The following is a 27,666-nucleotide window of genomic DNA, read 5'->3' on the forward strand; positions in this document are numbered from 1 at the left end:
AAATAAAAAAAATCCCTTAAGGGCTTGCAGAGCTCCGATTTGATTACAAACCCAATAATAACAAGCTTCATATCTGGGATGTGAGCATTCCTCATAACTCGATTAGACAACTGATTATTATAGCCCACCCCAACAGACACCAAAAATAAGTTGAGTGAGCAAAAGGGTGAAAACAGGAGGCTTTGTTGGCAATTAGTCTATACGGGTGTAGCAGGGCTGGGCTGCAGAGGGATGTTAATGCAAATCAAACACAAGTGTTTCCTTAAAACAATTTTCACCGTGAATCTGTTTCACACATTACTTTGCCTTTGTGCTGCATCACATTATTCTGGCACAATTTTCCAAGAAAGACCAAAAAAAAAAAAAAAAAAGAACCCCTCACCTCTTCTCTCTGGTTCACAGATGCATTACTTCCCACTCTCCCATTTGCTTTCAGAGAGCAACACTTGTTTTCCTCCAGGCCCTGATTCGGAGCCAGTGGGATGATCATTAATTACCATGGAATGGGCTGCTAATGGTTGTCTGCACCACTCTCCTGCCCCAGTACCCCCTCCCCCAGCCCATTCCCTCTCTAGGCTCCCAGTCTTGGGTCTCCATTGAGACCTGTGGCTGAGTGGCTGTGGGCCTTTAACAAGGAAGTATACGAGGTATAATGATTGGAAGGCGGGCCTGACCCTTATGCTTTCTGTGCCACTTGACTAGGCATAGCACTTATTAATAGACAATTTATCAGGCTCCTTACAATGGCCTTGATTTACTAACAAGTTGGTGGGGGGTTGTCTTGGAGAACAATTTCAGGTTAAAGGAAGGCTTTGCCATAAATTGCTGCCCTTGTTTGTGCCAGGACTGTGAAGTGAATACATCCGTCTCTGCCACCAAAAACATCGTTCCCTGCTAAAATTTACTCCCAGTAAGTGTAAAGACTGATGAAACATGACAGAAAGATGAGCTCCTGGACACAAGCAGCTGAAATTAGCTTTCCCTGTTGGGTGCCAAACCTCACACTAAAGGCTCCCACATACTCGAGCGGTACTCTACGTACTCTGAGAGCTGCACCGACTCAGCTCATACTGTCTGTGGACAGTTGAAGTTTCATAAAGGAACACAATAACAGATTTACTGCAACAAATCATTTTATTTCCCACAATCAGAAGGGTTACTAGCAAGTCTGATGAGCTGGTTGGGTGCATAGCCCCGTTTCCTCTCCAGCAAGGCAGGCACCAGACACCTGTTAGTGCGCCACAGAGTGGCAGTCTAGCTGCTGTGGGTCCTTGTGATAACTGTCAACGTTATCAGCTCAGTGTCATATACAAAATAGTTTGATGTGAACACTGATTCATGCTGAGCAGTTTACTGTGCGTATCACTGGACGAACCATTTCTTAGTGACCCCTGAGAGTTATAGTGTTGTTAGGACACTAAAGGGAAAACTTTACCTTTGGCCCTTAATACTACAGCTGAGGACCCGATCTGGATATCTATCTTACGCACCATTTTTCCAAACAAGACAACAAGACACCTGAGTTACAACTGGAAGGAACACTCTGCTCTTTTTCTGGTCTAGAACCATGGCTTCAGACTTCAAGTTCATGGAAGTCATGATATCAGATCTCAAAGAAAAATAAAACTTAGTATCTTCCAGTGAAAGCGTGATAGCTGCACCATGTCCAAGTCAAAATATACACTCCAAGTCCATTACTTGCATGCTTTAATTTAGATTTACAGTGGACGTCCGCCTATTCATGGTTACGTATTCATAAATTCTCCTATTCGCAGATTTTTCTGTGGAATGTAACTTCGAACTATTCGGAAAAAGCATATGTAAAATATTTGAAAGAAAATGCAGCTTGGGAAGCTGAAATACCTAGCTGCAATGCTCTCTGACATGTTTGGTGCCGTTTGCAAAGTGGCCAATCCAGTGCGCCAAAGAGCGGAGATAAGGAAGACTGTAGATGTTAGCTTCTGCAGAGGTGTCATGATGGTTACCACTGTGTGTATTCATGACAAAGGCATATTTGGGGTTTGAAGAATTAAAATAGGCCGTCATAGGCATTTTCAGAAGGGTTTTCAATTATTCGCATTCGCCTGTGGTCCCTAACCCAGGGAGAACCAGCAGTCCATTGCAGACCAGTAACGAGTGAACACTTTGTATTCCTTTGTAAACACCTTCACTTCAACCGAGTTGTCCTTTCTGCATTGAAAGGGAGTGGTCATCTCTTTATCTCCTCACTGTTACTCAATGTGCACAGCTGCCTTCGAAAGAGAAATGATCAGTCTGGACTGTATCCCATGACAACGTCGGGGAGCATATGGCAGGCAACAAATTCAATATGAATGTAAATGAAGTGCAAATTAAAATACAACACTGAATGGGGAAAAATAAGGGACATAAAAAACTCGAAATCCAACCCAGTCCATCGAAATATTTAATTTTCATCCATCTCAACAAATCGAAATACATCTGCCATAGACTCCCTCTTTCCTCAGCAAAGTGCCGGGGTGTAGTGTCAGCAGGTAGACGGCGAGCTGACATTCACTGAAGTGATTCTATGCTGGCTCCGGCTCAGCAAGGCCACTTGATGATAAGAGATTAAAGCCCCTTGTTTTTATGCGCTCTCTGCTATAACAGGGTTTTGTCATCGGTGTGTGCAAGGCCAAAGATCTCCAGCACGCTTCGCCATCGCCAGCTGTGAAAAGATATTGGGGTTTTATTTATATGCAACTCAAGTGCAGGGTTCTCATAAAAGACCCTGCCGAATATTTTAGAGCAGAGATGGAAAGCATCCCAGCTTTAGAAAAATAATCACCCCTCTCGATTCATTTGCACACCTCGGTATCAAACGGCGGCGGCGAGGCTCGCACCTCGGGGCTCGATGGCCCTTTTCCCATATTAATGAGCATTGGAGGGGATCAATAGGGATGACAGTAAGACAGATCGCCTCGGGGTGGAAGGAGGAGGATGGTCCCATGAGACAAAAAGAAAGCAAATTCCATCAGGCAACGATGCTCCTCTCTTCTTAGTCTGAAACCTCCAGCTGCCATGTTCCATCTCTTTGCCGTCTCTCGCCGTGGAGTCAACTCACTGCAGCGCACAGGCACACATGTGGGTTAATCTTGGAGATACCGAGGCTTTGTCTCCAGTGCACTGCCGCGAACCGCAATTAAGAAAAGGTCACCAATTATTCACCGGCAGTTGAGGCGCTGATTGTTCCCAGAATGCTTGACAGATGGCGTTTCATACCGACGCGGAGGGGTTGATCGTACGTTTGTCCGAGTGTCAGACCTCAGAGTGAATGGAAACAATTAGCATCGAAACTCTGTTGCTTCCTCTTCCGTGTGAGCGGTGGCGAGGCTACAGCATGAAGTGCTTCACCATAAGACGTTTATATACGCTTGAAGAAGAGGAGGATAATCCCACCGCAGTGTGCAAAAAAGCACGGTTGTAAACCTGCCCTTAATCTGTCACCTGGAAGCTGCTTAGTCATCCTTCTCATGGGTTTCTCTACATTGTCCTCTAGTTTGATCATCACAATGCATGACAGGTTCCAACAAGGCCCATTTTCAGACCATATGAGTCTCATGGAGCGTTTCAAAGGGAATCTGCAGCCTGCCACGGAGAGACACTCCACGTCCTGTTTGCTTTGGAGATCGACCAGAATCACAGAGAGCCAGAACTGCTGCTGCACGATAAGAGGACGCTGGTGTCAAGAGGGTCATAAATATACATAACGCTTGTTGAATTGCACTAAAATTAGGAAACACCCACTGCATGTCATAAATGTATTAATGGCAATGATAGCAGAATATTGTACGAAAAAGGTCTATACGTCATGTAAGGTGAACCATTTGTTGCAGCAAACTGCTTCTAAGATGGCTGGAAAAAATAACAATATTATGTAACTTAAAAGGCAGACATATCCGACTGCTTATTGATATGTCCAACCATGTAACAAAACTAACAGAGGCCAGATCATTACTGTTTCACAACAGCTCTGAAGCTACGGTCTTCAATGCTAAAGCAGCTGCAGGATAGGGACCAGTGCAGATAACCAACCAGATTTTTTTTTCTGTTTATTAAACATATAACTAAAAACTTCAATTAGCTTTTGTCTATAGATGTTAGGTATGTCGCTAAAAAAATATAAATTAATATAATTCTAATTATAATTTCTATTTGCATGATTTATACTTTTTTTTCTCTCTTCTCTCTATCTACCAAAAATTGGATGAAAAAAAGTCTTCAGTTTGGTGCAGTGGTCACAACTGACCCCTTTTTTGAAGCTCAGTTTTATTTAAAAAGACATTTATAATTTTATTTGTTGTCTCTGTTGTTTTATTTATTTTGGATGGTCAAAATGTCACCCAGTTCCAGTGTTAAATGTTCATTAGCATTTAAAGTTTATTGATCTTTGAGAATGCATTCTTGTATTATTATGCCATTACCATTATATTACTAGAAAACAGTCTCAAGACAACAATATTATCGTTCATCACAATAACTTCTAGGGCAATTTATCTTCAAGCAAAATTTGTTACAGGCCTAATAAATGCATCAACCATACTTTGAGGTGACTTTAAATTTACCAATAACTGTTTAAGAGTAAATCCTTTGATGAATGAATGAGAATAGTATTGTAATTTAGGATGAATTACTACCTTTAATAACCTGACGCACATATTTCCTCTTACTGAGTTATATTCCTGAGAAAAAAAATTAACTAGAATCTGCAGGTCAGGCATAAAAAGAAAAACGGAAATCAATTGGCTAGGGAAAGCTGAATCTCTAATATTCTAAGATATATCTGCTGAAAAATATTTGCTAAACAACAAAATGCTGAAAATGTTCTATAAATCCTTATTTATTAAGTCCATAACTAATGCAGCACATTTCTAGCTTGGTGAAATATTTGGATATTTAATATTTCCCCCCTCACACTGAAGTCTGAGGAGAATGCATTAAAGAGTTAAAGTCTGTGAAGTTAGTGTTTAGGCATCAAATCAAGCTTGCAATGCTGAAGTGACAAGCAAACATGAATTAATATTAATAAAACAAGACTTTTCCCCCTCTGTGCATGCAGATGAGCGTCAACAATAGCTTGTTTGCACTCTGTTTACTCTCAATATCTCCACTGAAAGTGTGTGTCATTCATCTGTCATCATCAGTAGCTCTCCGTCAGGAGAAGCACAACAAAATCTAAACCATGATGAGACCAAGAGCTGCACAACCACAACACTTTCAGCTGCTCCGTTTGGGCAGGCAGGTGGGTGCATCTCTCCGATGATGACTGTTAGGGGGCTACAGGCTGTGTGGCCATCACCATAATGATGTATGCACACCTGCCATAGCTCCTGGCTAGCAGCCGCACAGCCGAAACAGAGTGTGAGAGTGTTTGTGTTTTTTTTTGTCTGGAGGGGGGGGGGGAGGACTGGGACAGGATGGAGGTAAGAGGAATAGGCAAAAAAAAAAAAAAAAGGGGAGTGGGGGACAAGGGGGTAGACGCCTCTAGGGGTAAATCCAGGGGGAGGGGAGGAAAGAGCAGACGAGCTTTGAAAGATGTATCCATTATTAATGGAAGTTTGGTGTACGGAGAAAGAGATCTAATGTGGCCGTCAAGGTTGCGGTGCGTGTATAATCGACGAGGACGGATTCTCTCATTTTGCCTTTAAAATGTTTCCTCTGTTCCCTATTCTCCCAGTGCGTGCCTCCTTTCCCCCCCCCTTTTTTCATCTTATTCTTTCCACCCACTCCATCTGAAAAACAAGGTGTAGATTGGCCAGAGAGGATCTCCCGTTTCACAGAATATCCCGTGAAGAAACTGCAGCATTAGCTGAAGCAGGATGTTTGATGAGGGGATTAGACGAGACGAAGATCAACAAAGCCGAGGGCTTCGCACGAAACGTTGGCAATCAAGTCAAATCCAGTGTGTAAACACTCGCAGTCTCCGGATTATTACATTAATAATTACATCCAACAACTGAAACATGCTATATTCACTAAAGGTGTGAACCGAACCTTTTCAGCAAACGCAAAACACAGACACATGTGCTAATATTTAATGTGAAAATGAATGCGGATTCCCTTGTGTAGCGTAGATATGTAGTGCTAATTAATGCAAATGGATCAAAAATTATTGAGGACAATGTCTAGAAATCAAGACTGTCCCATCAGTCAGGTTGGGCGCAACAGGATGTTGTTCCTTCCAGTCACCTTCAACACTAGAAAAATTCAATTTATTTGCATAAGCATGGCTATATGGTATAATGGGAGCCCCTTCTCTATGTAGAATCTGTTTGGTAACTTCATATTCCACATATAGAGTGCAAGGTAAGTATAATTAGAAGCTTTATTTGTAAATTAGAGATGCAATGAAAAACTAAAGCCAAGACTTGGACCAACACCAAAAATATAGTTTGAGAATATTCCGGTCACTTCGGGCCTTTCTCTGCCATCTTTATTTAAAGTATGCGGTTGACTTCCAGTATTCACAGAATAGGGGACCACAACCACCCATGACAAACCAAGAATACTTGAAACCATCTCTGAAAATGCTTATTTCTGCCATTTTAAATAGTTAAAACAATCTGAATTAATATGCACAGCGGAAACCGTCTTGGCACAGCGCCGGAGGAGCTAGCATCCATAGTCTTTCTTGTCTTTGGGGAACAACCAATCAACCCAAAGGCTGATGTATGGCGCTGCTGGATTGGCTACCTGGTACTTAGGTATTTCTCAAGCTGCATTCTCTTTTGTCACCTTCCTAAAACATTATATCTTTGCGTGAATCATTTGTTAGCAAATAAGAGGTGATTTTTTTTTTTTTCTCAAAATCACTTTTGCCAAAAAATAACTTGGGTCATTATTTTAGGAAGATGATGATATTTCAGTTATGCTCTAGGAAAAAAATTGTCAGCAGGCACATTTTCCATGAAAATAAATTGGATTTAGTCAAGTTCCAGTGAAAAGCACTGAACCATGGAGAGGCGAGGGTCCACTGTGTGTATATAAAATTAAGCAGTTTTAACACAATCTGTGTCAAAACCAGGGGCCAAACAATCTTTTTGCTTGGCCCCAAAGAACTCTACGTGTGGGGCCATTGAACATGTAACTAGGTACTGCATAAAGGAGGTTAAGCAACACACATCTAGTTTTATGATAATTAGCTTTGATAATTTTTAAGAATGTGTTTGTTCGAAATATCATGTAGACCTTTTTCTTAGACACTGATCTGTTTTATGAAGACATTAGCTCAAGCAGACAACAGATTGGTTGGAAGATCAAACCCCATTAAAATCTGGTCAGGCTCACATCAAGCACCTCTGTGAAATTTCAGGGCGTCCATCACCTTCACTCATCCCCTACAAATGACCTGCACTGGGATTTGAGATTTAATGATCACCGACTGTATGCTTCACTGCCTCCTAACTAGAGAAGGATGTTGAGAATGATTGAAATCCTGCAAAGAAAGCCAGTGTTAATAAAGGACTTAATGTGCTTATGGTACACGGAGAAGCCATTAAACCAAACAACAGCCACATAAACTAATGTCAGGGTTCCAGACAAACAAAATAAAGCTCTTTGGCCCAAAGCCAGCGGGGGCAGGCCAAATCACTACACAACCATGACAAATCTAACACAATTACACACACCATGGTGTTGAGGGGGCTGACAGAGAGTGATGAAGCCAACATCAAACACCGTGTTGATTAATGGAGAGCAGGGAGTGTCTGACCAGAGAAGGTGTCGAAGGCAGGGGAGGTGTAGGGGGTTGGGTGGTGGAAGGAGAAAGAGGGTAAGGCAGTTATTGATTGTACCTCCTGTGTTCGCATTGTGAGGAAGATGACGAGGGGAGAGGTGGCAGTGGGTGGGGAGAGAAGGGCAGGGTTCGCCCCGCGGGCAGCACTTAAAACCCACTGCCCCTTTGAGAGCAACCCCAAACGAGCCCCCTCCCAATTGGTCATGCTGAATATTTGATTGACATTCACAACCATTTACTGCTACTAACACTCGACTCCACCCATCCCCCCCCTCCAAGCAAACACTACAACCATCCAGGGCTGATTGAAATTCAAAAACCAGTGTCAACGCCACAGGCATGGACGGCAACGGACGGGAGAGGGGGGTGGATCGGTTGTGGCTCGCTGGGGTCCTATAAACGACAGATGTGAAATCACTTACCAGCCTCTAAATTAGTTGCTTGGGAATCTGCTGGGATGTTGGGGGGAACCGGTCAATGGAGACGATGTGAATAGGCAACACAATGCAAATGCAATAGATGGAAAGTACAATAATTCATTTGAGATTTTGTGCTGCTCATTTTTTACGCCCCTTGGCAATTATAAAACGGTGGATTTTACAGCAGAACATTTCATACCGATTTACAGCTTCAGGTCAGATTGGCTCTTTGAAACCACATTTCTCATATCAATATACTGCCATTTCATCCCTTCCTACATCCCATTTATTCTTGCAAAGAAACTATTTTTCACTTAAACTATTTTGCATTGGTTTAGTTTTTATTGCAGGAAAGTTTTTTCATGAATTATTAACCTACATTGTCATAAAAGTTTCAGATCTAACAGTTTATGGCAATTGTATATCGTTATCTAATATCTGATGCTAGCACATTTTTGGTTCAGATGCCCCTTTGGGCCTAGCTGACAATAATAAAGCATGATGGGCCCCTGATCAAACCAAAATGTGACCTAGGGGACTTCCCTTGGGTAAATGTGTTTTGGAGTCGTATAACCCAATGACCTTACAGAAGAATTAAATTGTTGGATGTCAAAGTGTGTACAAAATGTTCCGCCTGGCAGGCAGGAGTTGATGTATGGCGGCAATACACCTCCTGTGATAGACCAACCATTTTTGAAAAAGTTTTAAAACTAAACAGCCACAATAGTTAAGGTCTGTTAGGGCAAAGAAGAGAAATGACCTCCGTCCGTTCATACCATCCGGTGGATAAGGGGTTGTATGCCTGCCTTGACACTCCACAACTTAAACTAGGATGATTTCTCTGGTGACCCAAACATTCACTACGAAGTTGTAATAAATATTAAAAAAAGTCAATAAAGCCAGTGGAGCCGGAAGAAAGATACCCAAACTGACCCGAATCTGAAGGACTGTTTGTCCTCTTATCACCTGAACAGCCGAAATCAATTTAAGGGGGAATGAGGACATGAGCAGCTGGTGAATGACAATGCCATCCGTGCATCTAATTTTCTCGAGGGAGAGGCTTTATGGTGGGATTTATCATCACCTCTGATCTTATTTCCCTTTCATATGCTAGCAAATCCCAGGTAAGGCGGTCGGAGGCTGGGGACGTAACAGGGAGCATGGCCAGACAACTCAGATTGGACTCAGAATTAATCTGAGGAAAATCCTTAGTGCTAACCTGCTTAGCTGTCACTTAATCTGGTGGGGCTAAACCAAATATCAATTACACCACCAAGTCCTAAATGTGGACCAGATAATTACTGATCCTGCACCGAGCAAGGAAGCCAAAGTGTCCATTTTGAAAGTAGCTCCTCTGAGTGTTGGTACATAAAGAAGAGACGATAGCTTAAGGGGAATTTTGAATTTAGCTTGAAAAGGTCAGGCTGGTTAATATCTATAACCTCAATCCGCAGTACATTACCAAACTGCAATAGGCTCAACTCAAGGACAGAGCAGCTTCCCCTTGGTGGCCTTCTCAGGTGACGGCTCAGGCAACACCGTCTGGCTCCGAGTCTGAACGCCAGAGAAAACAGAGACAACGTCACAGTGAAAAATCCCGAAACAGGTCGGCTAAGTGTGAGGACTGCTCCCAACATAATCTGCCTCTAGGCGACATGTTTCTTTTTCCCCCTCTTACACCATTTCTTTCCATGACACGCTTGCATTGCAGTTCGGCCCAAACTACAAAAACGTATTTTACCCAAACTGGGTCAGACCGCAAAACAAGCTTGACGAAATCCAAAATTATGCGAAAGGGGAAAAAAACCCACCTCGTTAGCTGATCTTTGACCGATCTTTGAGTTATTTTGGTCAAACCCAGAGGGAGAGAAAGAGGGGGGGCAAAAAATCTCTGTTTTTATTACCTCAACCCAGTTTGGTCAATTAGGAAGACAATGAGCATCCTGCATGCTTCTGTGTGAGTACAGTTCATTTCCTGCCTTTATTGTTACAAGTGCTGGGCTCATTCAAAAGTGGATGAAATGGGGTGAGGCCCAGACACTATTTACTCAGCAGGGAGAGACACGAGTCCCTGCTTTCCTAATGGCTTCCTGCATTTCACACAATTGTTTCCCCTCAGGAAATCTTATCTACACAGACTGCAGACGTGCTGACCAGCAAACCCACAACGCATGGATACTATGTGTTAATTAAGTATAAGGAAGGAAATATTGCTTTTTTTTTCCCTTTCTTCAACTGAAATGAATTGAAATATGTTCAATGATAAATGATAACTATTTAAAAATAAGGTTGCTCTCAGAGGTAACAGAAGCATAGTTTGACAGATATCTTTGGTTAATTTGGTACCAAATCTCTCTCATAAAATCAAACCAATACAATTTTAACTTACAAAAAAACATCAAAGGACGCAGCAATCCCAAAACTCATAAATATTACTTAGCTGAGCTAATCTTCTGTGGGTGTATTTTTAGATGAGTTTATGTAAAATGAGACGGCACAAAATCAAAACTTTAAAGTACAATATCAATGGATACTTACATTTAGGATGTCTCCATTAACCCAAAACAGCATTAAAATACAAGAAGTTAAATTAGTTACAGTGACTTGAACACTTGATACGTGGCTCGGTCAAATGAAGTACAAACATTTGTTCTTCAGCACTACCTAAAAAGTCAGTTAGCCAACAGGTGATGACCTCTAACCTGACCAAAATCTACAAGAAAAACCTACAACCCAGTCAAGTCAATGGCTGTATTTCTATTGCAAATGTGCCCAAAACTTTGTCAATATTCCACTAATGTCACACAATTTTAAAAAACACAATTTTACAAGTGCAGTATTTCTATTCAGTAAGAGAAGCAATTAAAATCATAGGTCAATAAGTTTGTTCATACAATAAGTCACTAAAAAAAACAAAAAAAACATGCTGTGCCATGATCCTCCAACTACTTCCTGTTGTCTTCTTTGTGGTTTGCCAGTGGCAACATCTGGTTGTTGATCATGTGACTTGTGATGAGAGGAAAGTATTTCCATTGCAGTTTTGCAAAATAAACAAGTTTTGATTAGGCCAAAAAATAAAAAACAAACAAACAAACAAACACATCTCATCCCAGTGCTGGAATTGATCAAAAAAATAGTTTTTCATAAATTGTTGTATTTATTTATGCAAACTTATTTTGGAAATGTCAAACTGGGTAATTATATGATCAATGGAAACACAGCTAATGTCACATTTTTCACTTATTATTTATGCAATTTAAAGTCACACTAACGTATTGTGCCTAAATCTCCGCAGCAGCTACGTTTCCATCCAATTGTCCTAAAAATTATTTTGCAAACTTTTAAAATGTCGCAAAATATTTGCAGTTTCCATCAACCTGATCAATGCGTCAGTTTCTGGTATCGACGTATAAAAACGGTTCAAATCTTACGGTTACAAAAAGGCGTCATATTCATCAAATTTTCCTTGACTGGCATATTGCATCTTGACACACAAGCGATGTCCTCTGAACCCAATTGCATGTCCCATTTTGACAGGTTAAACTGGTGTGTATATATTTCATACTAATTGTCTCAAAGTGTCTTTTTTGCCCACAGTAAACAGCCAGAGTGAGTCATACAGTGGGTGCTGGTTCCTGAGATGCATGATTATTTGTAATGTTAAACATTTTGCAGCTGTGCATGGTTATTGCCTTCACACAAACACATGAAAAATGTTCTGAAATCTAAACTTTTGGGTGACTAAGCCCATTCAAGGCTTGCATGCTCTGTTTATTTGCCTCTGGATGTGAAGTTTGGAACATTCTACAATTATGAGGGGTTTGCATTCAGAATATAAAACCACAAATGCAAGATTTAATACTGTTTGACAATTGAAACAATGTTGACCATTCTGCACTGTTAGAGGATGCAACGTTTTCGTTCTTTTTCATCAACTTCCTGCATTTTATTTTTGCTCCATTGCTTTTATGGCAATATAATTGCCACCAGCTTTCAGGAGGCGCCAAATTTTTAATGCTAGCTTACAGAAACACTGATGCATAGTGGACTTACTAAAAGGAGTATCAGTTTATGCAAATGTATTTCATACACTGAGGGTTCATCTACTCACTTTTGAGACATCAGTTTAAAAAAAAAAGCCTTGGTCTGAGACGATTAATCGTGATTAATCAATTACTGAAATTATTGTCAAATAATTCAGTAATCGATTAATGGTAAACTGGAGTATATAAATTCAAGAAAACATTCAGATTTGCACAAATTATATACATTTTGTCATTTTACATAAAAGGCTTAAGTGGTTAAATGAGAAAGCTGTAGAATGTACCGCTTTTTTAATACAATTAATCATCAGAATAATCTATAAATTGATCGGTTACAATAATCGTTAGTTGCAGCCCTCTTCAATGTCATGTGATCAAACGACCTTTCTTGGGGTCATTAAGAAACAAGCTCTTTATTTTGACGAGACATAAGTGTCTGTTCCTGCTTTTAGCCTCCGTGGCAACCAAAGTTCAGCATTATTTCCATATTAAACGCACAGAAATGAAATAGCTATTGATCTCCATGCTCAGGTCCTAAGTAAGATGACACACAAATTCATTTTCTCAAAATGTCAGTAGATGCTTTTAGAGGCAATTAAGCGAGCTTGTAAATCAGAAGAGACATAAACCATGGGCGCTGGCGGTGAACTCACCCAGGACTTCCAAAGCACGTGTACCTACAGTAGTGAACTTTTACGACTTCAGAACCAGCAGTTGTATTTCAGATCTCACCCGTGAGGGGCGGCGGGGGAGGTCAAGCTTCTGCAGCGTGCAAGCGTAGGTATGTGAGGGACCAGCAGGAACGCAGCCCATAAAATCCGCATTCAACCTCCGTCTAGCATGCAAGGAATGTTCTCCAACCGCTGGCCTGTCGGGGGGTAAATCTGGACCCTGCTCTACTGTCTCCAAAGAGGAAATAGTAAAAAATGTACTAAATGAAGTAAGAGATACTGTAATGTTAGCCAGTGTTTCTAGTCATTAGAAACAAACTGCTGATGTGGCTGGCGTCGGGGTGGAACCAATACGTCAACAGGCCTTCCATGCATCAACCCTGTAAGAGGTAAATAAAGACACTGCCCCGGTGGGGTGGGAATGCAGTGGCAGTAAGGGAGTCAGGGGGTAGATGGCAGACACACAAAGGAAACAGGGACTCTGCTAATTCAGGGCTGATTGGTTTAGAAAGCTTTATTATTAGATCCCACCTCACTCTGCAACAAAAAAAGTGCCCCACAGGCTGATTCTGGCTAATAAAACCGCTATCCTTTACGACTCTGGACCATTCCTGACGTCTCCTTTTTGAGAGAAAGTGAAACTCTGCAGGCTAGAACCCATTAAAAAATATATATATAAATATATGTCCTCATCTTGGTGCTGGAAGAACTGCTGCTTGGAGCTGAACAAGAGCTGCAGCGTCCTGCATTAAGCAGCTTTCACACCTGTTTAATTAAATGATCTTGTGTGAATTTTCATTTGGAGCTGCTACACTTCACCACAATATCATTTGCCATATGGCATAGACAGACTGCAGGAAATATTTCAGGATAGAGTGCAGCATGTGTGTGTGTGTGTGTGTGTGTGTGTGTGTGTGTGTGTGTGTGTGTGTGTGTGTGTGTTTGAGTGATTTAGTTCAGCAGGTGCCCAGAAAGCCTGAATGACATGCTAATGCACTCCGGACTAATTCAGATCACTCCAGGTAAATTAAGTATAAAAGCAGAGAAAGACGTTTTTGCGTGCCGACAAGTCGAAGCGCTCTCGGTTGCTAAGGGAGAGATTAGACGAGTCTTCACCGTCCTTCACACAGACGGCATGCGTGGCTCTGCGTTGGTAAGAATGCTACAATTCATCTGTTGTTGGTGGAGATGAAACTGAAAGCTTGATTTCTGTCCAGCTAATCTCTTTTATTGTGCTAATCTTGATTAAATGACGGAGCATATTGGTGGTTTGCAAATCAGGTTTAGCTTAGAAGCCGATCTGTGGAATGTTGCTCCTTTGAATGCTAATTGAGTTTAAAAGTGACACACAGAGGCTCCAGTGTTTTTACACATCTGCGTGGTCACATGTGGGGAGAATCAAACAGCACTGCTGCTAATTTAGGGGGCTTTTCTTTCTTTCTTTTTTTTGTAGTTGGGAATCAAACACAATCCCTGAAGTAAAATCCTTATTAGAAAAGTTGCAGATCACACAGTGGCACCGAGTTAGATGTCCGATTTTGGACATTTAACTAACTAACTTAAATCTTGTAGAGAATCAGTGGAGAGAGCTAAAGATTAGGGTTATGGTAAGACTTTACAATTTCAGCAAAATTCACAACCTAAGATAAATTGATAAAATACAAATACAAAACTGGGCAGCCATTATAAGAAGGGTTTGATTTCTGCCAGATGTACAAAAACATAGCTGAATTGTGAACACTCCTAGTAGTTTATATCTCAATAAACCATAAGTACACCTGTTGCTCGTTGTGTCTCCGGGGCTCAGCACTGTCCCCTATCAGTGAGGCCTGATACTCTGCACATTTATTTACAATCAGAAAGACTAAATATGTCACACACATTCATTAAATATATCAAACACACCGTGGAACGTCAATATATGTAGAAAATGTGTAAACCACAAGTACATTGGCAACATAAAGACCAATGGGCATGCACCAAATGCCTGCCTGCTTCAATCACTTGTGTGCTACAGCGCCCCTAGCGGTGAGGCATAGCACTGCACCGCCTCACCCTGGTCTTCTTTCATGTATTTCAACAGGCAAGGCGTAAAGTCAGCAATTTTGACAATAAAAATTTTGAAATTACCAATAAGCAAAACAATTTACAGGAAATTTAAGTGGACAAATTGATTTTCTTTCATCATTGTTATCTATTTTACTTCTCATATTTTTAGTTATCAATCATAGGTGAGGCATGGCCTCCTCTGACCGCACATCACTAGATTCAACTATTAAGATGGGCAGTTAATAGCATTTTTAGAGGGGCTCTGAAGTATTTACACATTTTTGGGAGGCTCTGATCCTCAACCCCTCCAGGGGCCCATGTTGATGCAAAACTTCCCTTTGTGAATGTATTTAAATAGTGTTTCAACACAATATACACAAAAAATTATATATTCTGTTTTGTATTGCAAAAAGCAGCAAAAATTATAAATTCCTTGTAAATTTAAAACATGATACAAAAACCAAATCAGTTGAGAGTGACATCTTTCCCATATTTGATCTCCTACTTCTAACGCAAATACAACAGACGGCGTAAGGAAGAATTTCGGATTTCATACTAAACACGACATCTTGTTGTGCTGACTTTATAGTGTGCGGTACAATCAGAAGAATGTGCCTTAGTCGTCCAGTAAATTTGAAGCAGAACCTATTTTGGAAAAAGGAGCCGCAGTATTGATTGCTCACATCATGAAGGAACAAAGTTAGCCAAGAAGACCCAAGATAAATATTTGTGTTCAAGATAAAATCAATCAACTGTATCCTTATAGCACATTTCAGCAACCAGGTGCTTTGCATCATAAAAACACAACAGTCACAAACTGAGAAACCAGAAAACGCACATTACATTTTGCCGAGTGCCATTAGAAAAATCATCATTAAACAAAAATCACAATGGACAATAAAAGAGCCTGAGTTGCTCTGCAACTTCTCCACAGAGGCAAACTTCTTTATCTTTAACACTAACAGAGAGCAATCCTTTTAAAAACATTAAATTTTAAACAATTTATATTCTTAACTTTAACTTATCAGGTCAAAAGGTAGAGCTTCTGAAATGTTTACAATTTCAAAATCGGCTATTTTCTATATTTTGCGCCGTCGATCAAAGTGAAGGCATCCGAGTTGTGACCTTGGGTTCATTCAAATAATTTTACGAGCCAAATGATTAAATCAACCGATCAAATATAAATCAGAGAAAATTATTGACGTACAAACCTATTAAAGTAAAACGTGGCTTGGAGTAATAATAATAATTAAAAAAAAAAAACAATTACACATGGGGACAAACATGTCAGGGAGCTCATCTTGGCATGATTGAAAGCGGGGCCAATAAATGAACAGACAGGTTTAACTGTAGTCATTAATGTTCATCTCCCCGTGTTCCTGATGGGAAACCTCATTAGGAATCTGTTGGTAGCAGCTGGCCTGCTATCCTACCCCATTACTGATCCACTATGCCAAAACCTCTGCCACCGTCAGCTCACACCCCTCTCCCTCACTCTCCATCCACCTCCCTGGTGTCTCATATGACATCTGTGTCTCGGGGTCCTGTGATGGAATGCTGCTCGCCTGCTATTTCTCTGCAGGTGCTCCCTGTTGGCTGCCGTCTATTTCGCAGCCGTACCGCCGTGGCTGAGTGACCTGTCAAAAGGCTGGGGCGGGGACGGCGGAGTCCCGGTTCATGCTTAGGGAATGAAAAAAGGGGATAAATGCAGATGCTTCCCATCACAGCCTGTCAACCTGGATATAAAAAAAAAAAAAAAAAAAAAAAAAAAAAGAAAAAAAACAGCCCCTCTTTGAGCTTACCTGCTCACTCTCTGTCAGCTTAACCTCAGCGCTTCTCCTCCTCCTCCATTACAGAAGAAGGTCGCGGCTGTATTTAGTTACAGATGAAGAACTCGGTCCTTTTTTCACATAAACCCGTCTTTAGGCAGCCATTTGGTCATTCTGGTGCAAACCAATCGAGTCAAATACTTCAAGACTTTTCATAGTGCTGATAATACTTGTATTATTAAAGTTTACAAATGACTCCGTTTCTTTTCAGTTCTGTAGGCAGCTGACGTCATTAGGGAACTAAACCAGTTTGCAAATATTTGGAGAGTCTTTATAGATTGTGTATATTAGGCACGGACAGGTTACCGGTATCAGGGTTTTGAAAAGTTTCCAATTAGCATTTAAAATGCTTTTAATGAGATAACAGAAAGAGAGACTGGAGTTTTTTTCTGCCCTACATTCTTCCCATGTTTACAGCAAAGTGCAAACATGATGTAACAGAAGGCCAGGCATGGGCCAGTTACTAGTAGCAAAGGTTTTAAAAGGTTACTGTTTAAAATCTGATGAACCATTAAAGATTACTGGGACGCCAAACGCAACAGAAAGTAGTTGAATGACCAAAGTTTTCCCTTAGCTGTAGCTATGGAGCTCAAAGTAACAAAGAGCTGAATCTCCTCCAGCTTTCTGGCCCATTGCCAGTTAGCTGCCTAGCTAGCGTACAGAAAATAATTTCAGGCTGTAAATGGAAATGGAAATACTTTCACACTTACTTTGTTTGTGAAATACTTTCACAAACAATCCGGGTATGTAAACCAAAGGAGTCCCTCCTATCACTCCTCTTAAGGTAATGTTTTAGAACATTTACTAAGCTATAAGTGGTGTGTTTGGTAGAAACCCAGTGCAGAATAGCTAACCAAAGTTAACTAGCTAACCGAAGTTAACCAGCTAGCCAAAGTTAGCTAGCTAACCGAAGTTAACTAGCATTATCAACTTTGACCCTCACGACCAAGCATGCTAGTCATGCTATCTTTAGCGAGACATATGTAGTTTTCAGTGCGGCCTCGTAGGGGGCAGTAATGTGCTGGTTTTCACCCTGTCAACTCAGAAGAGAGGAAGAACATAAACAACCAGAAAGAAAGAAATCTGCGTCTCCCCAGGATGTCCTTGTCCCCAAGATAATTTAACCACTTGGAAACTTATTCAATATTTTTGCAAAAAATGTAGCAGTTATTGCTTTATTTTTTTAAAGAAGTAAAAAAGTAGGATGTAGCCATTTTGATTTTTCTGTAAGTAGTGTAATAACGTACAATCATGGTATTTGCGCATTGGCTATAAGAAAGTCAAACCAGCCTGTTCACAGATATAGTGTGGGGCAAACACCACCATATTGAGGTATAAAATAAAGTGATCTATATCCATGTGTTGCGGTTTTGATGGGAAGGATTTTTAAGTTTTAAAAGAAATGGGTTTTTTTCCTTTCAAACTAGACTAAACTAGAGTTTTCACCAATGAAAGAAAAAAAAACCTGATACATGACACTGAAGCAGCAAAAAGGCATCGCAGACTCGTTTTAGAACAAAATCACTCTGGATCATAATGTGGAAAATGTGCATTCATCCCTGCACGGATTGTGTAAGAATGTTAGATGCATAACCCGGCTCAACCTACGTCTCTCTCACACCATAAAACAGACTCCTCCGTAGACAATAATCTCCCCGAAAGGGTCAAGGACAAAATTCACACCACACGAGACAAAGGAAACACGTGAAAAGTGAAATGAATGGGCATATTATGCTAATATCGTTTATACCAGGCTTTAATGCTCATCGTCATGCCTGAAATACTTAGAACAGGACACACTCTCTTTGCGGATGCAAGGCGAGCTTCATGCTGCTGGAATATGGCTTACTTGACGCAAAAAGTGCTGCGTCTGAGCCGTGAAAGCTCAAGAAACCAGAATCAAAAGCGGCGGCCAATTCCATTACTTCACTGCAATTTATTTAGGCCGTATTTCCGCAGTTTGAGCCGACCTCGCTTCGCTGTGGATGAGCTCAGAGCTGATGAGGGCCTGGCTCCAAAAACACAGTGCAAAGTCACTGCAGTCAGGAGAACAGCCCCCCTCCCTGCCAAAGGGGAGCTTCCCCCAAACAAGAGGGCCTTTATCTGACTGAGAACCCATAAAGAATCGTTGATTTTGAAGCTGAAACACTGGTTAAAGTCGCCATAGCAGCAGGTGAAAATCAAAATAAAAGCTGCGAGGCTCGAGAAAGACCGTCTGAGCTGTAAACCTTCCACTGTTTAAACCGAGACTGACGGTACAAGCAGAGGCTGGAGCGCGGAAAAGTACAGAAAACAGAAAAAGGCTTCGTCGGCTGCTGACGCTTTAAAACCCCATGCCAACTGTGCTGCAAAACTTCAGGGCCTCCCGCCTGATGCTCAGAAATTACAGGAACACAGTTTCCAACAGTCCGCCAATATTGTGGAGAGAAAACAGAAAAACAAAAAGAAAAACTACCAGTTTCAAACAGATTTGTTCTGGAACTGCTCAAAAAAAAAAAAAAAAATCAACAGTGGATCATCCTTAAGCACAAAGAGAGCGATCGAAGAAACGTGGAACAGAAGGAAAAGGGAAAAAGAATTCCGATGTTTTCAAATGGGGAAACGTCAAACTTCCATCACGAATCCATATGAACGTTTTCCTTTGGCATTTTAGGACTCGGAATTCTTTTGTAAAACCCAAACCACAGCGCTTTACTAGTCACAGCTGGGAGAAAATCTGTCATTTTGAAACGAAATAAACTAAATAAAGCCATTCGCCAGAAGAAATAACACAGTATTTGGCCGCTCCTCCGCAGGACTCATTCATCAGGGTAAGAAGCTGGCGTTAATTCGACGAGAAACACGCTCTGAACTTCGTCAGCACGCCAGCTGTTTCTCCCTCACTTGGGTGGCGCACGCCTGTAAAAAAATAAAACTTACAAAAAAAAAAAACATCCATCAATACAAACACAAAAAACACACACCATTCAGCCGCGCATGAAGCTGCCAAGTGCCTTCAGCCGGTTTCAAGACGGTGGCGGCGAACTCAACCGAGGAGCGCTCACAGTCGTCCCTCTGTCGCCGCCTGCTCCCCACACCCTCTCAGCAAATAAGAAGCTCCTTTGAGTCAGCAGAGGCCGATGGTGTGTGTGTGTGTGTGTGTGTGTGTGTGTGTGTGTGTGTGTGAGAGAGAGATATCTTTCATTTACAGAAGCGGAGGGTGGAGCACAGTGATCAAACAAGATCATGAATGTTGAAGGAACAAAGACTAATAGTAGGACAGAGGGATCATAATTTTAAATCATTTTCAATGACTTAAAATCATTGAAAAGCTCATTTACTTTGACGATTCAATTCAAATATTTAAAACAAAAGTCATACTGACTCGGATGCAGAGATGCATTTCGACCATTTTCGTTTCCTCATTTTGACAATTCTTGCTCAAATAACGCTCATTTAAACATTAGAAACTTGTAAAGTCCGAAACCGACAGAAAACCCTGGAAGCCTTCTCTCATGTTTGTGTCTTCTATAGTAATCTGTATTTCTGAGCAGTTGATTTTGATTTTATTTGCTTTGTAGTCAAAAATTATTCAAATAAACTCTTAAACCACACCACTGTGTGTGTGTGTGTGTGTCTGTGTGTGTGTGTGTGTGTGTGTGTGTAAAGAATCTACAGTGTGTGCCAGATTACATAATCAACTTACTAAAACCAGTCCAGATTTCATTGATACAGATACTCAAAGTAGACAAATACTAGAAAGCATCTTCAACCAGGATGCATTTATTTCTCCACTACTGCAAAAGACTTTTCGGGGAAAATTCATCACAACTTGGACGCCCTCCAGAAACACAGCAGAGAATAAATTCTTGTCTGAGAGCTGCAAGGTGCTGGACATCCAGCATGGAAAAGAAGGTTATTATAATGTGTCTCGAAGAATAATTTTTCTTCATTTCCAACTAAGGCCTGTGGGGTTTATTGGTGCAGCTCTGCAAGATTCTGCAAGATAACTGACATTTTAGCATAGTTTAAGCCAAAAAGACAGCACTCCTCCTCATTGTCTTAGTAAAACGTTTTCCATTTGATGTAGAAATGATTGTATGTAAGCTCAGCTCAGATGAGTAATAATCCTGGAAGATTTTACCTGAACGCAAGGGCCAAAAGGAAACACCAGGCTGTTTGCTCTGCAGCTTGCCGCAGCTACAGCGTAGCTGGGAAAGACGTGCACTTTGACCCCGTATGCACTGAAAGACTGGGCAACGCCAGGCTCCTTACAAGAACACGAGCAACTGTGACTGCGGCGCAGCAGAACATAAATATTACAGGACGTATCTCGGCAGAAGATGACAGCTTGCTCGTCATGCAGCATCCACTTACATGCCTGCATGGAGCTGCGACTGTATTCATACGTCAGGAGAATCATTATTTCTATGTAAACTGTTTATACGTGTCGCTAAAAAAGAAACGGGGGAGAAGAAAAGCGAGCCGCTAAGGCTTAGTCACAACAGACAAGATTTGATCCAGATGTCTTGGAGATTGCAGAGGTATGTTTGCAGGTCCTTCTCGGGACGTTTTTAAAGAAACAGCTCTCACTGACATCTCAGATATCCATCTGAAGCGCTGCAGCGACGTCACAGCGACGCTTTACAAGGCTGACGGCGAGCGGTTTACGGCTGCAGAGGAGCACGGCGCATTTTCCACAACAGAACTAAAGGTGTTTTTCAGGCAGAAATTTTCAAAGTTCTCCAATGTTTTTTCATTTGGTTTTAAAATGAGGAAACATAAATTCTTACTATGAAAAGGTTGTAAGTAGGTAGGTAGGAATGCATGGATGGACGGACAGATAAGGAAAAAACAAATAATGGATGGATGGATGGATTCCAAACTTTTCCAAACGGCATGGGAACCCTGTCTCCAAAGAGAGGGCACAGTTTGGTTTCTATGTTCAATCACAAACTGGAATTTGGACACTGGATCGGAGCAACATGTGTGTCACCCTGGAGGCAGATAAAAGCAGCTCTTCCAGAGCTCATTAAGCCTGAGCAGAACAGCACAGCTCTGACAGTGCAAGCCCACCACGGCCGCTTCAACCTTACATCTACGAAAACAGGGACAGGGATGTTTCCAGCTCAGACTCCTGCGAAGGATACAGCTGTTCTAATGTCTCGCGGGTAACCAAGCCTCGGAGGAATGCGCACACTGTTCAGCACGGACAGCTCTCTGGTCTCCCGACATCACTTCATGGTGTTTTTTTGGGGGGGGCGTAGGGGGTTGACATGAAAAGGTCAGGCAGACATCCTGTCAGCAGAGCAAGAAAATGGGTGCTTCTGATATCTTCTTAAGATCAGTGGGAGATTCCCCAAAGAGGAGCTGAAGTTCAGCTCTTAGAAGGAGAAATTCAGCTGAAGAGAACAGCCTGGGTGCAGGCAGACGTCGGTTGGACTCCCCTTCGCAGCAATTCGATTTAAAAAGGTTACGTTCAGTGTTGAGAGAGCGAGCTCTCTACAGGTGCAGAAGATTACATCTTTGATATATTCCTTTGCATTTGAAAGATGCATAACATGTGACTCAATAAAGCAGGTTAAAATGTATCTAGCAGAGCAGAAGATGGAGAAGACTTAATGTAAAAATGATTAAAGCTGCAAACCACAAAGACAACACTGCAAAGCTTAAAGAAAATGTGGAGCGCTCCTGATTTTAGGGTTACAACCAGCTGAGGACTTCAGGATTTATGGGAGAAATTAAACCTACCAGCTGGTTTAGGAGCGCCAGGGGATGCCCGCGGAAGTACTGCTGGAATCGGGTAGGCGGACATGGGGACAGATGGACGCCTCAGTCGAGGAGCAACAGATTTCCGTTGTCTCTCTTTGATAGCTCACAACACAAGCCTGGCTTCTCTCTGCTCAGAGTCGCCCAACTCTTCAATGAGCGATCACAGCAACTGTAGACCTGGCTAGGTCTCATAGGAGGGACACTGTGCGTTTTCAGCATGGTGAACAAGCATTAAGCTTCCAGTCCAACAACTAACGTGTGAAAGATTTGTTTGCTGAGAAACGATAGTAAATGAAAATGCACCGATTTGGACGGATGCCGATTCGCTGTTTTCCTTAGTCTTTTAAAGAGTATAAAACATATAAAGGCTCAAATAATTCGAGGCTTTATATGTCTATTAAGACCCTGTCTTAATAGTCAGGGTAATTTGAACCCCACCCATTTTTTATTCCGTTTTTACGAGATGTTTTTTTGTGTAGTTCCGGGAACTGACAGTCTGACGGGACAACCCCGATCCCCAGTTCTCCATTGTCTGACCATGACATTTGCCACGCTCTTCCTTAGCGTCAAGCTAAGACCACAGGAGAGTTAACAAACAGAGATTATAAGAATATCTTCAATCATGCATTGAAGCAAGTCCCTAAACAAGGCATTGCCGGTTACAGGAATCAACATTTTAAAAAGATAGCCGAAACAAAATTTTCCGTGGTACAAGACATACATTGCGTACAAGCAATACTTGTCAATAGTCTGCATTCTTTGATGAACCTGTGAATTTACATAAGGTGGTACTTGCAGGAGCACCAACTGGGTGGGACAATGGAGACTTGACAATGGAGTCGGGGCAATAATTACTAATCTGGCCCTTGGGGAAAATGATAGTACACCCCTCTTTTTTTTTTTAAGAGAAACTAAAAAGGTATATTGTATGAAGGCTGATTCTGTTTTAGCAGCAGCAGAAGTAACAGCTACAGCAGCATCCAAGCAAATTCAGACGCCAGAGATCCATGTCAGCTGAATGTGGCTGACCTCCCCCTCCCCTGACACACACACACACGCACACACACACAAGACCACCAGCACAGCCCACCAACAGATGTCAAGCCTTCTACCCTGCAGATATTGATCCCTGTTTCACACTTTCAGTAACTGCTTTCATTTAAGTCTTCACTAATCTAGATGTAGAAGAGCAAAAAAAAAAAAAAAAGCCAGTAGTTCTCACCTAAACATCACTTGTAAGGAAACGCAGAGCGTCAACCAGATGAACCACATCCCCCCTCACTACCCGTCTTGCACCAGCAGTTGGATATGAGCACCGAATCCAAACTGGGCAGCTTCATTAGCGAGGCAGAGGAGTCGAACGGTTTGCCAAGTGCACAATTATCCATCCCCTCGTGGACAGGGGTCATTATGAGCGATTGGAGGCCATAAATAAATGATCAGTAAACAGCACACTCTACCCAGCAGAGACTGTTTCTCAGTCTGCAGTATGCCACCCCGCCACCCTTCCCCCTTTCCAAATTCAACAGCTGAGACCAACATGTGCAAAAGAGTTCTTCCTTTTGGACTTAAAAAAATGAAGTTAGAGGTTAGAGAAATGCTTTATTAGGTTGCGGCTACAAATTAAATTCCCAGCCTTCCCCCTTTTTTTCTCCCCCCCTCCCTCCCTTTCTCAAAAACTGGAATGCGGGACCACCGGAGCTTGCCAAACAACATCACAAAGGTGGTAAATTATGTTCTTAAAGGCTAAAATCCTCCGGGAAGACCCTAAATGCAGCAAAGAAAACAAAGGGTGGATGTTTGGAAAGCATCTGCAGAGTTGCATCCGAGGTGGTCCGTGAGGATAAGAGCCCAGAAAGAGAGAGAGAGAGCGAGAGAGAGAGAGAGAGAGAGAACACTGTAAGAGCGGAGGATTGCCGAATGTTTGCACATTTTAGCAAGTTGTTTGCACTGTCCACGGGGAGACAATCAGCACACAGCTCCCTCCCAGGAGGGCCACGGAGATAAGATAGTGCCTAAATGGATTTTATTCTCCTCTGACTGGGACTTGTTTACAAAAGCCTAACTTATTAAGGCTTTTTTTTTTAAATCCAAACAACTCCTCACGAGCCACAGAGGAGGGAAGAGAGCAGCGGGTTGGTCCAGCTTTGGTGGCTTATGTCAAAGAAAGAAGCAAGAGAGACTTTTTTTTTTTTTTGTAAATAATAAGTCAACTTTTCAAGTTAGAGCCACAGGTCTTCCCGCTTTGATAGAGATAAACTCTGGCTTCAGTCAGGACTTCAAAAAAAATGTGTTTTAAATAGACTGAAGAAGAAGAAGAAGAGAGCGCGCGGGGGGACCCCACAATTAGTAACGTGAGACTCTCTGCGTGTGGGTCCCGGCCCAATTCTCTGGAATCAATCAAAGCTCCCGGAGGAACTCCCCGCACCCCTTAATCTCCTGGTTTTATTACTTTCCAGACAGTCAGCCTGTTTCAACCCTACCCCCCCATCTTTCTTTTGTACTGAACTCCGCTAAAGCCAAGGAGGAGCTTTTTCTTTTTCCTCCAGTCTCTCTCTCTCTCTCTCTCTCTCGCCATCTCTTCCACTACCGGGAAGCGCTTTTCATTTAGGAGAGGGTCTTTCATCAGCCTGCACATGCAAGACAGTCCAACAGCTAGCAGAGGCCCATCACTTTCACTACTTTCATCCTTTTAACTACAAAAAAGGAGAAAAGAAACGACGAGTTCTTCTCACTACGACACATTAACTATTTTGCATATCACAGGAATTAAGAGAGAGAATCTGGGCCACGTTGCACAACAGTCGAAGATGTTCAAAATTTTCAGATCACATGCTGCAGATCTTGACTTCGCCTTCCAGCTTGGAAGAATGATATGACCAGAGGTCAGAATCAACCAATTTTTCCTTAATTTGCTCTCACCAGGTGATCGGCGGAGCCATCGGTATTGGGAAGGAAATGCTGATGATAAGGAGTGTGATCATGTACGCTACGGTATCTGTGAGAGTGTCCCGTTAATCTAGGAGAAGCTTCCAACTCTTTGTTTCTAACGATTCATTTTAAAATATTTGGTAAAACCCAAAGAGTTTCATGGCGTTTATCTATCTTCTAAGCATGTATTGATGCCGCGGTAATGAGATCTCTGCTGGTCTGATGAGGCAAAATGATTATCTGACATGTATCACTAATGATTGTTTTGAGCACAGACACACCAATCAATCTGGAAGTGATTCGAATAGGCTAATTTCCCTTTGATTGTTTTTGAAAAAAACAGCTTTTTTTTAATGGTATTATCCTCATTTATCCAAAGCCCTAACTTCTATCAAGGTGATTTTAAATAAATAAATAAACATGAGTGGAAATGTATGCAATTTTAATAAGAAACAGACAATAAATGGTGACAGTTTTTAAGGGGGTGAAGGAGATGAGTAAAGGTAAATCTTACAACCGAAATGTGTCCAATTCAATTCCGCTGGCGTCCCTCAAGGCTGTGTGTTTAGTCAACTGCTAACACACTAACCCATGCCTGAAAATCCACGAAGAATACGAGCAAAACCATACCATGATCATCGAAACTATAGAAAATTAGAAGTAGGATCACTGCATCTCTACTTGAGCTTAATATAAATTTTAAAAATGGGTTGGGTACACGTGCATCAAAAGCACAACTCTCATTTTCCACTATCTTAACAGAAAAAAAAACAAAGAAAAAAAAATCACAGGATGTTTTCTATTGCATTCAGGTCCATATTGAAATCGAATAAAAGGAAAAACGAAAAATACTTACTGACCAAAAAAAAAAAAAAAAAAAAAACAGGTCAGTGCATTGATATAAAGCATCTTCTGCGACCACTCAGCTTCACACACACACACACACACACACACACATTCACACATGCATCCACTGATTCATTCCGTCCACAAAGCAAATGTCTGTAGGTGTGTTTGGATCGTCCATCTGTAGCCGATCCAGAGACAGCTACATCGCCAGTCTGGTCCTTTTAGGAGACAGACAGGAGCAGACAAAAGAAGGGGAGTGTGAACGCATGTTGGGCTGGTCTGGGATCGAACAGCGCGCGTGCTTATGGAAAAGTAGCCTAGTTTCAAAGTTAATGAGCTGCTGACCTGAGCGCCCCAGCCTTACGTTATATGGCTTCTTTCCACGCTGTTCGAGTTCTGCCCCAGACCCAAACCCAGTCCCACCCATAGGTAAAGTCAGCTTAATGGAGGCGGGAGAGGAGGAAACCTGCAGCTCAGAGACGTGTTTTTACCTCTGTCGACATGCTTTGCCGCGGTGGTCTCCGTGAAGAGAAAGGTGAGACAGAGGAGAGAGAGGAGCGCCAGAGCTCCCCGCTCGGCCATCACTTTTCACGAATAAATCTCTGCAGGCTTTCAGGAAACCTCGGAGAAGATGTTGAAAAGACCCCTCCAAAAAAAAAAAAAAAAAGGAAAATAAGAGATAGATATATCCTTAGAATCCCAGGCAAACCTCCTGCAAACACATCAAGGAGGGTTAAAAAAAAGAAAAAGTTCAAAGTCCTAAAATGTGCAAAAACATCCAGATCCCGGTACTTTTCGAGCTTCGCTGGTGAAACACGCAGCTGGAAGGAGAGAGCCGCAGGTTTAGAGACTGTTTTCTCAACTTGGTCGAAGCAGAGGTCGTAAAGAAGAAGGAAAAAAAAAAAAGAAAAGAAAAAAACACACCACACTGAGATCAATCCATTGCCGCGGAGGCGCAGCCTCGCAATAGGTTTTGCGCACTACTGCGCATCAAACAGATCACTACAGAATACTCCGATATCTACCGGGCACGGAGGAACAAAACAAGAAAGAGCTCCGTTAGAGCAGAGATAAGTAATCCGAGCAGAGAGGAGAAATCTGTGCCGTGGCCAGCTCACCGCTCAGGGACGGGACGTAAGAGTGAGCCGCGTGCTGAAGGGCTGGATCTGCGGCTCCCCGGAAAACAGGGCGCGGAGTCTGGCGGAAGCTCGGATCCTGGCTCGTTTGTGAGCTCAGGCAGAAACTAAAATACGGTGTGGGACTTCACCCACACAGCAGAGAGGCTTCAGAAGAGATTAAAAATGTAACAATCATCCTGATGATTTTGATAAACCTTGCCTAGGCTGCCAGGTTTTGAGTGGAGCCTGGTAC

General features: G+C 41.9%; 1 protein-coding gene across 3 annotated transcripts in view; it reads right to left on the reverse strand.

The window, feature by feature from the left end:
* Window positions 1–27,655, reverse strand: part of neo1a (neogenin 1a) — a 213,202-nt gene extending 185,547 nt beyond the window's left edge. For 2 of the 3 annotated variants that reach the window (XM_088004157.1, XM_088004156.1), the window contains exon 1: window positions 26,787–27,655. In XM_088004157.1, coding sequence (XP_087860283.1) covers window positions 26,787–26,877 — 91 coding nt within the window. In that variant the 5' untranslated portion in view covers window positions 26,878–27,655. The remainder of the gene's footprint in view (window positions 1–26,786) is intronic. The other variant, XM_088004158.1, reaches the window with a different exon arrangement.
* Window positions 27,656–27,666: the final 11 nt, after the last annotated feature.

This window comes from Poecilia mexicana, unplaced genomic scaffold (assembly GCF_051168715.1).
Source record: "Poecilia mexicana isolate PSO_F unplaced genomic scaffold, ASM5116871v1 scaffold_3, whole genome shotgun sequence".
Lineage (NCBI taxonomy): Eukaryota > Metazoa > Chordata > Actinopteri > Cyprinodontiformes > Poeciliidae > Poecilia > Poecilia mexicana.